We start from the raw sequence: 15,366 nt of genomic DNA, 5'->3' as shown, positions 1-15,366 counted from the left end.
GAAGCACCCACAAGGGGCTGTACCTTCTCCCTTCAATAAATTAAGAAAATTACTAACAGCCAGGTCTTGTGGAGGCATTTTCTCCATTAAGGCTCCCTCCTTTGTATGTCAAGTTGACACAAGACTAGCCAGCAGAGAGAGGGGGGTGGGAGAGGAAGAAGGAGAGGGGAGAGAAGAGAGGATGACCTCAGGTGTCATGCTCAGGAACACCATCCGCCTGCTTTGAGATCTGTCCACTCCCCTGAGATAAAGATCAAGCTTTTCGCAGGGACCTGGGCTTAGCTCTTTGGCTAGGTTGGTTGGCCAGTGAGCCCCAGGGATCTGCTGTTTTCAGCTGCTCAGCACTACAATTACAATCACATGCCCACATGCCCGGCATTTCTTTATATAGGTGCTCCTGTTTGAACTCAAGTCTTCATGTTTGTGTTTGTAACACAAGCACTTTACAGACTGAGCTATTTCCCCAATTCCTCCTTGATACACACACACACACACACACACAAGCATGGCTCTTTGCACAAAGTTACTTTTATTATGTGTGTATATATACTAATTTTGTATATAATTTCTATACATATGCATAAACTGTATGTGCAAGAGTGAGTAAATAGAGCAAGGCTCATACCACTGCCTCAGATGGATGTCAGAGTCTAAGTTTGGGGAATCATTTTTCACCATCCACCCTGTAGGAATCAGATTCACGTGCATCAAGCTGTTTTTCCCACTTGCCCACCTTGCTGACCCCCCATGAAATATTTATGATAAAAATGTACATGAGGTATATTTCTAATGTTTGCATTTTTCTTCATAGAATCCATTGTGACTCTCTTCTGCTGCTTTTCTTAGATATACCCTTAATGTTCTGGAAGATCTTGGAGAGGGTCAGAAAGCAAATGATGACATCATTGTAAACTGGGTCAACAGAACATTGAGTGAAGCTGGAAAGTCAACTTCCATTCAGAGTTTTAAGGTCAGCATACTGATTAATATACACTGTGTTTGCTAGATAATATCAGTTGTTTTAAGGACAACCTTGAGTTTTTTTGTAAGAGTTATTATTGTTGAGCTAGTGGCAAAATGTTCCTTTCCTTGGTCAGGCTAACATAAAGAAGCACATGATCGTTTGTAAATAGTGAAATTCTTAGGCTTGTTGCCTTTTTCATAATAGGACAAGACCATCAGCTCCAGTTTGGCGGTTGTGGATTTAATTGACGCCATCCAACCAGGCTGCATTAACTATGACCTTGTGAAGAGTGGGAATCTAACAGAAGATGACAAGCACAATAACGCCAAGTAAGGGCAGCCATGTGCAATCGTTCGGAGTCATACAAAGAACACTGGTCCGGCCAGGCAGATCCACTCTAAGTCAAGCTCTCCCTCTTTGTTAGTGGTGACATCTGGGGAAGATCTCTTCTTTTTTGAAGGCTTTAACTTTTACTTTTTGTCTTAGTTAGGGTTTCCATTGGTGAGAAGAAACACCATGACGAAGGCAACTCTTTTTTTTTTTTTTTTTTTTTTTTTTTTTTGGTTTTTCGAGACAGGGTTTCTCTGTATAGCCCTGACTATCCTGGAACTCACTTTGTAGACCAGACTGGCCTCGAACTCAGAAATCCGAGTGCTGGGATTAAAGGCGTGCGCCACCACGCCCGGCTGAAGGCAACTCTTAAAAGGACATTTAATTGGGGCTGGCTTACAGGTTCAGAGGTTCAGTTCATTATCATCAAAGCAGGAGCATGGCAGGCATGGAGCTGGAGGAGATGAGAGTATACATCTTGAACCAAAAGCAGTCAGGAGAAGACTGACATCCTCTGGCAGCTAGGAGGAAATTCTCTTCTGCAATGGGTGTAGAAGGAGACCTCCAAAGCCCACCCCCACAGTGACACACTTCTTCTAACAATGCCATACCTCCTAACAGTTACCACTCCTATGGGTCAAGCATATTCAAACCACAATTTTAATGGCTTAAAGGGGATCCAGCTCACAGATAGACAATTCACTCATTTATGTATACAATCTAATGGTTTTGACCTTGCTCACACTGCTATATGACCACCAACACAATCAATTTTAGAACACAGTTATCAGATAAAAGAGACCCTCCCTGAGCACCCAGCAAACCTAGGTTCTAGCTCTATACCTGCCTGCCTTTAACTATTTTATCTGTCTGCTCTTTAGTGTCAATTATATAGCCCCTTCACCAACATCTCTCCCTTGTACACCTTGACCTTACTACTCTCTTCTCTGTCGTTTTATAAGAATTGCTTTGTAGAGGCCACATGGGATAATGAAACACAATGAGACCTCTAGTAAGAATGTGATTCTATCATTTGTAACAACATGACTGAATATGAAGATGATGTTAAATTTCAGATACAAAAATACCAGTATGGTGTGATCTTAGATCTGTGAGAGGAGACATCTTTTGTTTGGTTGGTTAGTTGGTTTGGTTTCATTGTGTTTGTTTGTTTTGAGACAAGGTGACTCACAAGGATTAAAGGGTTCACAAGAAATACCATTTTTAACCTATATTGTTATTGTTTGTGGGGAGGGTGTTTTGTCTGCAGGGATGTTGGTATACAACTTCTGTGTGTGCCTAGTGTTTGAATAGGCCAGAAAATTGTGTCATATCCTCTGAAACTGGAGTTACAGATTGTTGTGAGCTACCATGTAGGCACGTGGAATTGAACCTGAGTCCTCAGGAAGAGCAGCCAGTGAGCCATCTCTCTAGCACATGAGACAAATATCTTTAAACCACAAATTCATCATGACCAAAAAACAAAGCTAATTTTTATTATCTTAGAAGGTTTTGAACATGTTTTAAGAATGTGTTATCTCGAGCCAGGCTTGGTGGCACATGCCTTTAATCCTAGCACTTGGGAGGCAGAGGCAGGCGGATTTCTGAGTTTGAGGTCAGCCTGGTCTACAGAGTGAGTTCCAAGATACAGCTACACAGAAAAACCCTGTCTCGAAAAAAGAATTTGTTATCTCATTACACTGCACAGAGAATTTCATAATGATTATGCAGTCAACCTGACTAATTACACACACACACACACACACACACACACCTTTTTGTTGTGGGGGTAGGGGTAGGCTGTTTGTTTGTTTGTTTTTTCAAGACAGAGTTTCTCTGGCTGTCTTGGATCTCTCTGTAGACCAGGCTGGCCTCAGACTCAGAGATATCCCTGCCTCCCACATGCTGGAATTAAAGGTGTGTGCCACATGCCCTGACTAAAAATTTCATTTTTATATAAACTCAGTGCTTCAAGCTTTTCCTTTCATTTCATATTGGGAAGAAATGAGTAAATAAAATCCAAAATAATAAATTGTAAAAAATTAGTATAACTTGGAGCTGGAGAAATGAGCACTTGTTGCTCTTACAGACGACCTGGGTTCAATTCCCAGCACCCGCATGGTGGCACCTCCACTTCCAGGAAAGTTAATACCCTCCTCTGACCTCTTCAGTCATCAGGAACACACACGTGGTACACAAGCATACATGCAGGCCGAACACTCACACACATAAAGTAAATCTCATGGTTTGATCTAGTATAAGTTAAAAATCAATTCAAAACAAAAATTAAGCAGAAAATAAATGTGAAATTATTCATTTGTACTTTATGTTTTCTGAGACAAAGTGTCACTGTGTACTTCTGACTGATGTCAAACTTAACAGGGACTCTTTGGCCTCACCTTCTGCCCCAAGAGCAATATGGTCATAGGATTATGAGCATTGCCATCATGCTCAGCTCTTTGAGTTAGACATTCAATACAGAAATTTTACATCCCAGCCTTCAGGTTATAAAAGAGGAAGTACATCTCTTAAATGGTGTCCTTGGGCTGGAGAGAGGACTCAGTGGTAAAGAGCATTGGCTGTTCTAGAGGATGTAGGCTCGGGTCCCAGAACCCACATGGCGGCTCACAACTGTCCATAAGTTCAGTTTTAGGGGATCCAGCACCTTAACACAGACATACATGAAGGCACAACACCAAAGCGCATAAAAGAAAATTACTTAGTTCTTTTTTTTAAGTTAGGTATTTATTTCAGTTACATTTCCAATGCTATCCCAAAAGTCCCCCACACACTCCCCCACCCACTCCCCCACCCACCCACTCCCACTTCTTGGCCCCGGCATTCCCCTGTACTGAGGCATATAGAGTTTGCACGACCAATGGGCCTCTCTTTCCACTGATGGCCTACTAGGCCATCTTCTGCTACATATGCAGCTATAGATATGATTCGCATTCTTCTACATTATAACCACCAGTTGTGCCAGCACCATTTGTTGAAAATGCTGTCTTTTTTCCACTGGATGGTTTTAGCTCCCTTGTCAAAAATCAAGTGACCATAGGTGTGTGGGTTCATTTCTGGGTCTTCAATTCTATTCGATTGGTCTACTTGTCTGTCGCTATACCAGTACCATGCAGTTTTTTTCACAATTGCTCTGTAGTACAGCTTTAGGTCAGGCATGGTGATTCCACCAGAGAACTCCTAAACCTGATAAACAGCTTCAATGAAGTAGCTGGATATAAAATTAACTCAAACAAGTCAATGGCCTTTCTCGACACAAAGGGCAAACAGGTTGAGAAAGAAATTAGGGAAACAACACCCTTCTCAATAGTCACAAATAATATAAAATACCTTGGCGTGACTCTAACTAAGGAAGTGAAAGATCTGTATGATAAGAACTTCAAGTCTCTGAAGAAAGAAAATAAAGAAGATCTCAGAAGATGGAAAGATCTCCCATGCTCATGGATTGGCAGGATCAATATAGTAAAAATGGCTATCTTGCCAAAAGCAATCTACAGATTCAATGCGATCCCCATCAAAATTCCAACTCAATTCTTCAACAAATTAGAAAGGGCAATCTGCAAATTCATCTGGAATAACAAAAAACCTAGGATAGCAAAAACTCTTCTCAAGGATAAAAGAACCTCTAGTGGAATCACCATGCCTGACCTAAAGCTGTACTACAGAGCAATTGTGATAAAAACTGCAAGGTACTGGTATAGCGACAGACAAGTAGACGAATGGAATAGAATTGAAGACCCAGAAATGAACCCAAACTTAGTTCTTTTTTAAAAGAGTGCAAATGTGGGGGCTGGAGAGATGGCTCAGGGGTTAAGAGCACTGATTGTTCTTCCTTGACATCCTGAGTTCAATTCCCAGCAACCACATGGTGGCTCAAAATCATCAGTAATGTTATTTGATGACCTCTTCTGGTGTGTCTGAAGACAGCTATAGTGTACTCATACATAAAATAAAGAAATAACTCTGTTTTTAAAAGAGTGCAAAGGTGTTCTTGCTAGGAAAAAAAAAACAAACATCTTGATTTTTGTTTCCTCCAAAACTAGGTACGCAGTATCGATGGCTAGAAGAATCGGAGCCAGAGTATATGCCCTCCCTGAAGACCTTGTGGAAGTAAAACCGAAGATGGTCATGACTGTGTTTGCCTGTTTGATGGGCAGAGGGATGAAGAGAGTGTAAAACAACCAATCTCAATAGAACCAACCTTACTCTCCGGTGCATGATTACCAAGTCAGCTAGTCCCAGGTGAAGTGCTCATGGCTTCAGAAGTCTTGGTCATTTAAAGGACTTTTAGTTTTGATTAGCAAAACTAATTAATCGTGACAGCCTTTGGAGAAAGCATTTTAGTAAACAAGCAACTCCTCTTTCCCGTAGAGCTGATCTGTTCAGCACACCTGAACATGCTCACAGCCAACCTTTTGCACTCTCCTCCTAGAATGCTGCCCTTGACATTCCGGCTTGCTTTGTATTATCTATGTATCTTTTCCCTCCTGGGATATCCATCTCTTGAGACTTGCCTAGATGTGTAGATAGGAATATTCTTAGCTCATCCTTTTGCTTTCCACATTCTAGCAGTTCTTTCTGGAGAATCCTGCTCTGATGCTGTGTGGAGATGAGTGTTCTTTGTTTACTCTGTAGTGCTGAAAATCCGCTGAAGTAACTGGCTGTGCAGAATGTACTAGAAGCTTTTCTCATTCTTTTAGTCTTAAAATCAGTATCTTTTTACAGTATTCTTTCTACATGGATATTTTTTGTACATTTAAGAATATTTTGATTACATCCGACACGTCTGCTGATTTGCTACTTTTTAAAAAAGGGGTCTTCATGTAAGTAAAACATACAAAAGCATAAATTATAGGTGGAAGAAAGTGGACCCTAAGGTTGCATTTCCCCCTCACACCCAGGCTCAAAGGAAATGAAATATTTTGTCTTCAATAAGTTGGTCCGATACATGCTTGTTTGTTTGGAAATCTTTATCACAAAACTCTTTTTCAGTCTAAAATGCTGTTGAACATGACACTTTTGAAGAGAGGGTGGGCTCAGAATTTAGACGGGAATTTGATAAGCAAAGAATGCTAAAATGTACAATGGATTTTTAATTTTACACCTATAACAAGGAGATGTGGTCTCAGAAATGGGAAAGTATGTATGTCGGACTTGATGTACTCTTGCTCTGTCAAGCTCTTTGCTATAGTTCTCAATATCATTATGTTAATCTAAATCTGAAAAGTGATGTAATCTGGTAGCATCATAGTAGTCCAAATAAAGGCATTTGCATAATAATTATTCTCTACTCTCTTTTGTTTTAATGATTTTTCTTAGTGTGGATACATAGGGGGCTGTGGGGGTGAGTGGGGTCATTTCAGGGGATGTCTATGGCCAACAGAAAGAGCATTGGTTCCCCCTGGATCTGGAGTTACAGAAAGTTGGAATCTGTTTGATGAGGATGCTGGGCATCAAACTTCAAAAGAGCAGCACGCACTCTTAATGGCTGAGCCATCTCTCCAGCACATTGTTTTGTTTTTGAGACAGGTCTCCCTCTGTAGCTCAGGATGGTCTTGAACTTAAGTCTCTCCACTTCAGCTTCCCCATGTCTGCCCTGAGTCTCTTCTTGGTGTTTCCGCCCCATAGTGATGTGTCAATTGTGACCTGCATTTCCTCTGTTTTCTGTTATATTCTATAAAATCATTTGTATTAGATTTGGGCTTTGAGGGCTGAATTGGAGCTGTGGGACTAACTCAAGTTCAAATAAATGTTAAGTATAATTATTTCCTCTAATTCACCAGATCTCCTTGGGTGAGGGTATGTAGCTCAGTAAGAGAGAGAGAACATAATGTTCAAAAAGTACTGGGTTCAATATCCATTCCTCTAAAAAATATTTTATCCACCACCTCCTCTTTCTCTTCATCTTAAATCTTTTCAGTGTTGTCTAATGTGCAGACCCTGAAGTGGGAGGGTCTGACTGGCCAATGATGAGAAATGATTCACCTCTTTACAGTTGTTATTGGGACTGGATAATTCTCTCTGAACACTTTACAGGGTACAGAGGTACCATGTAGCCTTTGTCTACTGGATGGCAAGGCCATACCTCTGACTATATTTACCAAGTATCTCCATCCATGGTATCTTGTCCCATAGTATACAAAATGAACCCTTGTTGACAAGTACAGTGGGTTATGGTACACTTTTAAAGTTTTGTGTGGGGCTGAAGAGATGGCTCAGCAGTTAAGAGCACTGACTGCTCTTCTAAAGGTCCTGAGTTCAAATCCCAGCAACTACATGGTGGCTTACAACCATCCATAATGAGATCTGATGCCCTCTTCTGGTGTGTATGAAGACAGCTACAGTGTACTTATATGTAACAATAAGTAAATCTTTGGGCTGGAGCAAGAGGGGCCAGAGTGAGCAGAAGTCCTGAGTTCAATTACAAGCAACCATATGATGGCTCACAACCACGTATACAGCTACGGTGTACTCATATACATAAAATAAATAAATCTTTAAAATAAAAAATAAAGTTTTGTGTGATTAATGACATGCAGTCCAGTCCTTTTAGAGTCTAGTTACCTGACAATATTTTAAAATAGTTTGAATAGGCATGGTTACACACACCTATTGTTAGAACACCTGGGAAGCTAAACCAGAAGAAAGATGACATTTCTAAAACTGCCTAAGCAAAGTATCGAAATCATCTCTTAGAAACAAAAGAAGAAAGGCTAGTTTATGCATACTGTTTGAAAGTTTGGAAAAGGACTTTTCTAAAGATAGGACAATTACTAAAGACATAGACACAAGTTAATGAAACAAAAAGGTAAGTCTCTTTTAGGGGCTCAAACCCAGATATCCGCCCGCCTCTGTTTACTGAACGCTGGGGTTAAAGTTGTGTGCCACCACCACCCATCTTTCAAGGTTGTTAAAAAGGAGTGTGATGAGATAGATAGGCCAGCGTAGCCAATCAGGAACTGCTTCATCATATGGCCTGAGGCAAAAACAGTAAGTCAGCATCAGATTTTAGGCTCTAGAGTAAAGTTCCTAGAGCCCTAGCCAATCCCAGAAACACCCATACCCCCGGAGATAGAGCCAACCAACCAGGATAAAGGTTACCTATTCTTCCCTGGAATTGCTCTGATCATCTTTAAATTGAGCTGGTGAAGCTACCATCTCTGTCTCCATCCTGGTGAAAGGTAGATCCCTGTATGCTGGATTTCTGCAGAATAAATGCTCTTTGCTTTTACATATCATTTGAGTCATGGGTATCATTCCTCAGCAAATTCGACCCTTACAATTCCAGGGACTGAGGATGTAGAGATTGTTGGGTCCCTGGGCCTGGGAGGGCAGTCAGTTTAGCTTAGTCTGTGAATTCCCTGCCAATGAAAGAGAAGGTGCTCAGCACCTGAAGAACAATACCCAAAGTGACCTCTGGTTCCAATGTGTACATGCACACACATGCATCTTCATGCATGTACAGACAAAAGATGTAAAACTGTAAATGAGCAAAGGACAAAGCTTAGTACCACATGATACCCAAGTGCAAAAGCAACACAGTTGATAGTGTTTGCACAGTGTGCAAGGAAGTTTGGATTCTATCCCTAGAGCTTCATAAACTGGGCATGGTGATATAGACCTACAACACTAGCACTCAGGAGATGGAGACAGTTGTCAAAAGTTGAGTTATCCTCAGATATATAGCAACGTTGAGGCCAGAGGGCTATATAAGACCCTGCTTTTGTTGTTGTTGTTGTTGTTGTTGTTTTTGTTTTTCGAGACAGGGTTTCTCTGTATAGCCCTGGCTGTCCTGGAACTCACTCTGTAGACCAGGCTGACCTCGAACTCAGAAATCCACCTGCCTCTGCCTCCCGAGTGCTGAGATTAAAGGTGTGCGCCACCATACCTGGTGGCAAGACCCTGCTTTTAAAATAAATGTATAAAGTGGTTAGTTCCTGATTCTTACATAATCCTGTAGGTTCAGGAAGGAGGAAGACTGCAAATTTGAAATGATCCTGGGCTACAAATCAAGTTGGCCAGACTAGGTGAGATTCCATCTGAAGAACTAACACCATGGTGGCCTAAGTTTGTCATTTCATCGTGGGGGCAGAGACAAAAGGGTCAGAAGTTTAAGGTAGAACAAGGGAGATGGCTCAATGGGAGATCCTGCCTCAAAAACTGAGGTGGGGAGCAACTGAGGAAATCACCTTATGTGGAACTTTGGCCTTCGTACACTCACACAAACATGTGCACATCCTACAGAAACACTTGTGTACACCATACACACACAGGAATCAACAAATGTAAAAAGGTTCAAGCCAGATGTGGTTGTGCACGCTTTTAATTCAAGCACTCTGGAGGCAGAGGCAGGCCGATATACAAAATGAGTTTAAGACATCCAAGGTTACATAGAAAAACCCTGTCTCGATAAAAACAACAAGATAATAATAAAAACATTAAAACATGAAAACTGGTAGATTGGTGTCTGCTATACAGCCAATTAGGTGCCAACCTGGGATACATGAGACCCTATAAGCTATTTCAGAAAATAAATAGAGGAACCTTTAGTAAAGCCAGGATGATGAGTTGAACCAGAAATATATATGTATATGCCAGATTGCTAAAAAACTTCATTTGAAAAACAAGTAAATGGAAACAAAATACATTAAACAAGAATAACAGCCAGGTATGATGGCACTTAACTAGTCTTAGCCTGGGAAGATAAGAACAGAAGACCAAGAGGTTAAGGTCATTGTTTACTGTGCCAGCTCATACTAAATGAGACTCTGCCTCGAGGAAAACAAAAACGTAAAACGAGCTGTGCTAGACAATTTTATGCCATGTAACATGACTGAAGAGTCACTTGGAAAGAGAGAACCCCATTTGAAAAAAGAACCCCACGAGATTGGCCTGTGGGTAAACCTGTAGCTCATTTTCCTGACTGGTGATTGACTGGTTTGGATCCAGCCCTCTGTGGGGTGGACCACCCTTGGGCAGGTGGTCCTGGGTGCTGGAAGAAATCCCACTGAACAAGCCAGGAGGAGTAAGAAGAGTAAGTAGCACTCCTCCATGGCCTTTGCATCAGCTCTCCCATCAGGGCTTCAAGCCTTGATTTTCTACCCTGCCTTCCCTCAGTGATAAAGTATAACCATAGAAATATAAGCTGAAATAAACCCCTTTCTCTCCAATATGCTATTGGTCATGATGTTTATCACAGCAAAGGAAATATAACTAAGACCAAATTTTCCACATATTCCTGACTCCACACATACAACCCTCCCCATTTCAATATTGCACACTGAGAGTGTATGGGGGTGGTTCTGATGTATTGATCGGAAATCTGCATATGAAGATCCTGTTCCCCAATCTTTTTTTTTTTTTTGTTTTGTTTTGTTTTTTTTTTTTTTTCGAGACAGGGTTTCTCTGTGTGGCCTCAAACTCAGAAATCTGCCTGTTTCTGCCTCCCAACTGCTGGGATTAAAGGCGTGCACCACCACTGCCCCGATTCCCCAATCCATTATTTTATTTATTTATTTATTTATTTATTTATTTATTTTTTGGTTTTTCGAGACAGGGTTTCTCTGTATATCCCTGGCTGTCCTGGAACTCACTTGTAGACCAGGCTGGCATCGAACTCAGAAATCAACCTGCCTCTGCCTCCCGAGTGCTGGGATCCCAATCCATTCTTGATCCATCAATAAAGATACTAGCAGCCAAAGAGTTGGGCAGAATAGGTGGGACTTCCAGTATTCCCATAGGCAGGCAAGCTGACACAAGGGAGATTTCTCCATGCTTCAAAGGAGAAAAGGTGTCCAGCCATGTGAGGTCTCAGGCAGAGCCTTCGGGCCAGAGGTTAGATCCCTTAATCAGCCTCCAAATGCTGACACCATTGCATACACTAGCAAGATTTTGCTGAAAGGACCCAGATATAGCTGTCTCTGGTGAGGATATGCCGGGGCCTAGCAAACACATAAGTGGATGCTCATAGTCAGCTATTGGATGGATCACAGGGCTCCCAATGGAGGAGCTAGAGAAAGTATCCAAGGAGCTAAAGGGATCTGCCACCCTATAGGTAGAACAACAATATGAACTACCCAGTACCCCCCAGAGCTCGTGTCTCTAGCTGCATATGTATCAGAAGATGGCCTAGTCAGCCATCAGTGGAAAGAGAGGCCCCTTGGTCGTGCAAACTTTATCTGCCTCAGTACAGGGGAATGCCAGGGTCAAAAAGTAGGAGTGGGTGGGTGGGGGAGTGGGTGGGGGAGCGGGTGGGGGCCTTTTGGGATAGCATTTGAAATGTAAATGAAATAAATACCTAATTTTTAAAAAAGAAAGAAAGAAAGAAAAAGAAATGTACCAAAAAATAAAAATAAAATAAAAAGAAAAAAAGAAAAGAAAAAGAAAAAAGAAACCTAACAAAGCTGAGGGCAGGTTTAGGGTGCTGAGCTGGGAGTGAACAGAAGGTCACGCTAGTCAAGGGAGGCTTAGAAGAGCCTGGCCTTTGAGCTAAAGCAATATAAAAACAAGCTAGTGTGTGTGTGTGTGTGTGTGTGTGTGTGTGTGTGTGTGTGTGTGTGTGTGTATGTGTGTGTGTGTGTGTGTGTGTCTTTATTCCACGGATCCCATATTCTCTGGGCAGGGTCTGGTAGTGCAGTATGCTGGGTGGGAGCTTAAAGCAGGGTAGCGAAAACTACACGCTACAGAGAGGACTACATAAACTCCTTTTCAGGACCAGGCCTGACAACAAAAGAAAAGTCATTCATTCCAGGAACCGACCGCCATAACCCATCACCGTAAGCCAGGAATTCCAGGAAATTAGACCATAAAATCCCCCACCCAAAGATCAGCCTGAAAATAACCATGAGGACTGGAAAATATCTTATCTCAGGATGGGCCATTTGTGCTGGGCAATCTTATATGCTTTGGTTGTCTCATCCTATGGTTAAACATTCATGACATAGGAATGCAGACCACTGACCACCTGGCAGAAGCCAATCAGAACCTGATGCACATAGCTTCCCCAGCCCCCACCGAAGAAACTTTAGATTACTTAACCCACTCTTTAAGTTCTCACCAAATATAGAAAAACTAACATAGTAGCCAATCAAAACTGTACTAATGTCACTGCTTTGGCCCCTACCAATCACATGAGAGATTACCTAATCCTTCTAGAAAATTCCCATATCCCTGCATAAAAGGGTGCCTGCAAGCTCCTCTGGGGTCAACACATTGATGAGTGATTGACCCACCCACCCCATGCTGGTTGTTTCTGCAGAATGAGTGTTCATTGTCTTTGCATAATTTCTGAGTCTGGGGTTTTTCTTCAGCGATTTTCAGACCCTGACAACACTAGAAGAGTATGCTTCTTATGGTTAATAAACACATGCTAAAACATATAATATGAAGCTGTTTAAATTGCTTACACCAATAAAGACAAGGGAGGCAAAAAAGTGAGGTAAAAACCTGCTAGCTCAGCAAGGCAAATATTTTCTTAAGTATATACAAAGTATCTATTTACAAGCCTGATCCTACAACTAAACTGCTATCTAGGTTTTTTAGAAATCTCTATATGAGTCATCTTACTGATCTAGTCTACCTTTCTCTTGAGCTCCTCCAAACCCAAGAGGGCTTCTTTGCTCTTCCCTCAAATGCCTCCTTACTGCCAGCTGCTTCTCTGTTATTCCTGCAAGCCCAAAGAAAAGCCCTATCTCTTACACGGAGCTCCTTCCATAAAGGCTCTTCCAAGCCAAGAGACAGAGCCCTAACAAAAAAATCCAATTGCTTATAAAAAGAGGTTTCTAGCTCCACTCCTATTGGTAGGCTGGACCTTGTTACTATGTGCTCTGGTAGCTCAAGGCTGCCCATCTGACTCTCCCTCGGGTCATAAAGCAAAGACCACAAGACCCCTCCCAAGCACCTACCCTAAAATAGGCAGGAACTTTCCATTTTTAGCATTCTTATCTAAAGAGGCTCTGAGAGACACACCCAAACTGCATCTTTCCAGGACCCAACTAACTGCATGGGAGAAATGCAGTATCTATTTAAGCTTGTATATTTTGTTAACAATCTGGTTTTCTATGTACATTAATCAAATAGCTTGTAACAAATCCATTGTCACACGATGCTCTAGTTTTTGTTTCATGTAGTTACATTAGAGTTAGTTTATTTGGTTTTGTTTTGTTTTGGGGTTTTTTTTGTTTGTTTGTTTTGGCTATGCCTGAGATGAAAACCAGACCCCCAGGCATTCTGGTCAACACTTTAGCACTGAGCAGCACCCTCAGGCCTCACTCCATAGAACTACAGTCTATGAGTTTAGACAAACACATAATGACACATATCCAATGTGATCGTGGAGAACAGAATAGTTTCAGGATTGTGAACTCCTCTGTGCTCTGTGCATTTGCCTCCCACTGTTGCCAGGCAGCTGCTTCCATGGCTTTCTCTTTTCCACATTTTGAGACACACAGTCATACAGATTTTGGCAGCCTTCAAAGGGAACTCTTCCACCTGGTTGGATGCACTTGTCGAGAAAAACTAAACTTTTTTGTTTTGTTTTGTTTTTTAGTTTGTTAAGACAGGGTCACACTAATGACACGATGTATGTGTTTTATACATTCAGAAAACTGACAGGCAGTGTCAATCGAAAGAAAAGAAAAGATTCGAAAGAAAAAAAAAACCCACAGACCCAAGTCGTCATGGCCAAATTAATTAAAGCAAGCAATTAATTAAAGCAAGCGTTTTGTTTCATGTACACTGCTTAAGTAGGCTGCTTCTCCCTAACGAAGGGTTCGAGAGGTCACCACTCAACATGGAAAAAAATAAGGCTATTGTAGTTCAGGGGTAGGGTGTTTCCAAATGGGGGCAAACAGGCAGGGTTATATAAACATATCGGTTGAATTGCTCATAACCTCATGAAAACAAAGACATGTTGCAAGGTGGTCCTAAGGGACACATATGTACATATATAACAGCAGATGGTCATATTAACCTTTTAAAACCAGCCATGGTTGCTGTTTCCTGGAACAGGCAGTACAGCAACATCTGTAGTTATGGTTATAAGTGGGGCAAGGCCCAATCCTTGAGAAACACAGGTTTCTCACAAAGAGTAATGAACCTAGTTTATCTTTACCATAAGAAGGATTAAAAGAATAAGATAGAGACAGGCTGGTTTACCAGCTGGATAGAGGGCTCAGCAGTTAAAAGCCCTTACCTCTCTTACAGAGGACCAAAGTTCCTTTACCAGCACACAAATGGCAGCTAATAACGGCCTAAACCTCCAGGTCTGGTGGATATGATGCCCTCTTCTGGCCTCTGTGGGAACTGCATGCTTGTGGTGTACTTACATACATGCTGTCAAAATATTCAAACTCATAAAATAAATAATTTCAAAACATACAAAAAACTTTAAAAATCACACACACACATACACATGCACTTGTTTTTACGAGCATGAGTGCTTTACTTACATTTATTTCTGCAGGTGGTATATATGCCTGATACCCACATCAACCAGAAGACAAAGGTCAGATCTCCTACAACTAGAGTTGCAGACAGCTGTGAGCCATATTGTGGGTATTGGAAACAAAACCTTGGTCCTTTGGATGAGTAGCCAGAGCTCTTAACCATTGAGCCATCTCTCCAGACCCTGGCCCCCACATAAATATTATTTATAATTCATTATTTAGATAAGGTTTTTTATATCCCAGGCTGATGTCAAACTCATTGATGGTCATTTGAACTTCAATCTTCCATCTGGGAACCAAACCCAAGGCTCAGTGCTCATGCTTTGTAGCAATTCCACAAAACTCCCAGCCCTAAGCATCCTCTCAGCGCAGCCACCGCCCCCACACACAGCCTTAATGTGTATCGGGGTTGTGTCTGCATATACATCAGTAGAGCTGGCACACTCAAGGACAAAATTGATGTCCAGTTCCCTGGAACAGGAGGAACAGATGGTTTGGGGGCACCTTGTTATTGGTGGAAATTGAACCCTGATACTCTGGAAGAACAGTCAGGGCTCTTTATTGCTGAGCCATCTCTCCAGCTCTCCTGAGCACTTTTTCATGGCAAGG

General features: G+C 41.7%; 1 protein-coding gene across 7 annotated transcripts in view; it reads left to right on the top strand.

The window, feature by feature from the left end:
* The window catches only part of Pls3 (plastin 3 (T-isoform)), an 89,530-nt gene extending 82,928 nt beyond the window's left edge, over window positions 1-6,602 (top strand). For 3 of the 7 annotated variants that reach the window (NM_001166453.1, NM_145629.2, NM_001166454.2), the window contains exons 14-16: window positions 847-970; window positions 1,169-1,293; window positions 5,356-6,601. In NM_001166453.1, the coding sequence (NP_001159925.1) occupies window positions 847-970; window positions 1,169-1,293; window positions 5,356-5,488 (382 nt within the window). In that variant the 3' untranslated portion in view covers window positions 5,489-6,601. Of the gene's footprint in view, window positions 1-846; window positions 971-1,168; window positions 1,294-5,355 lie in introns of all 7 variants that reach the window. The other 4 variants (NM_001346519.1, NM_001346520.1, XM_006527731.3 and 1 more) reach the window with 2 other exon arrangements.
* The last annotated feature ends 8,764 nt before the right edge of the window (window positions 6,603-15,366 follow it).

This window comes from Mus musculus, chromosome X (assembly GCF_000001635.26).
Source record: "Mus musculus strain C57BL/6J chromosome X, GRCm38.p6 C57BL/6J".
NCBI lineage: Eukaryota > Metazoa > Chordata > Mammalia > Rodentia > Muridae > Mus > Mus musculus.
The sequence above is the reverse complement of the archived record's forward strand: the minus strand, read 5'-3'. Positions and strand labels throughout refer to the sequence as shown.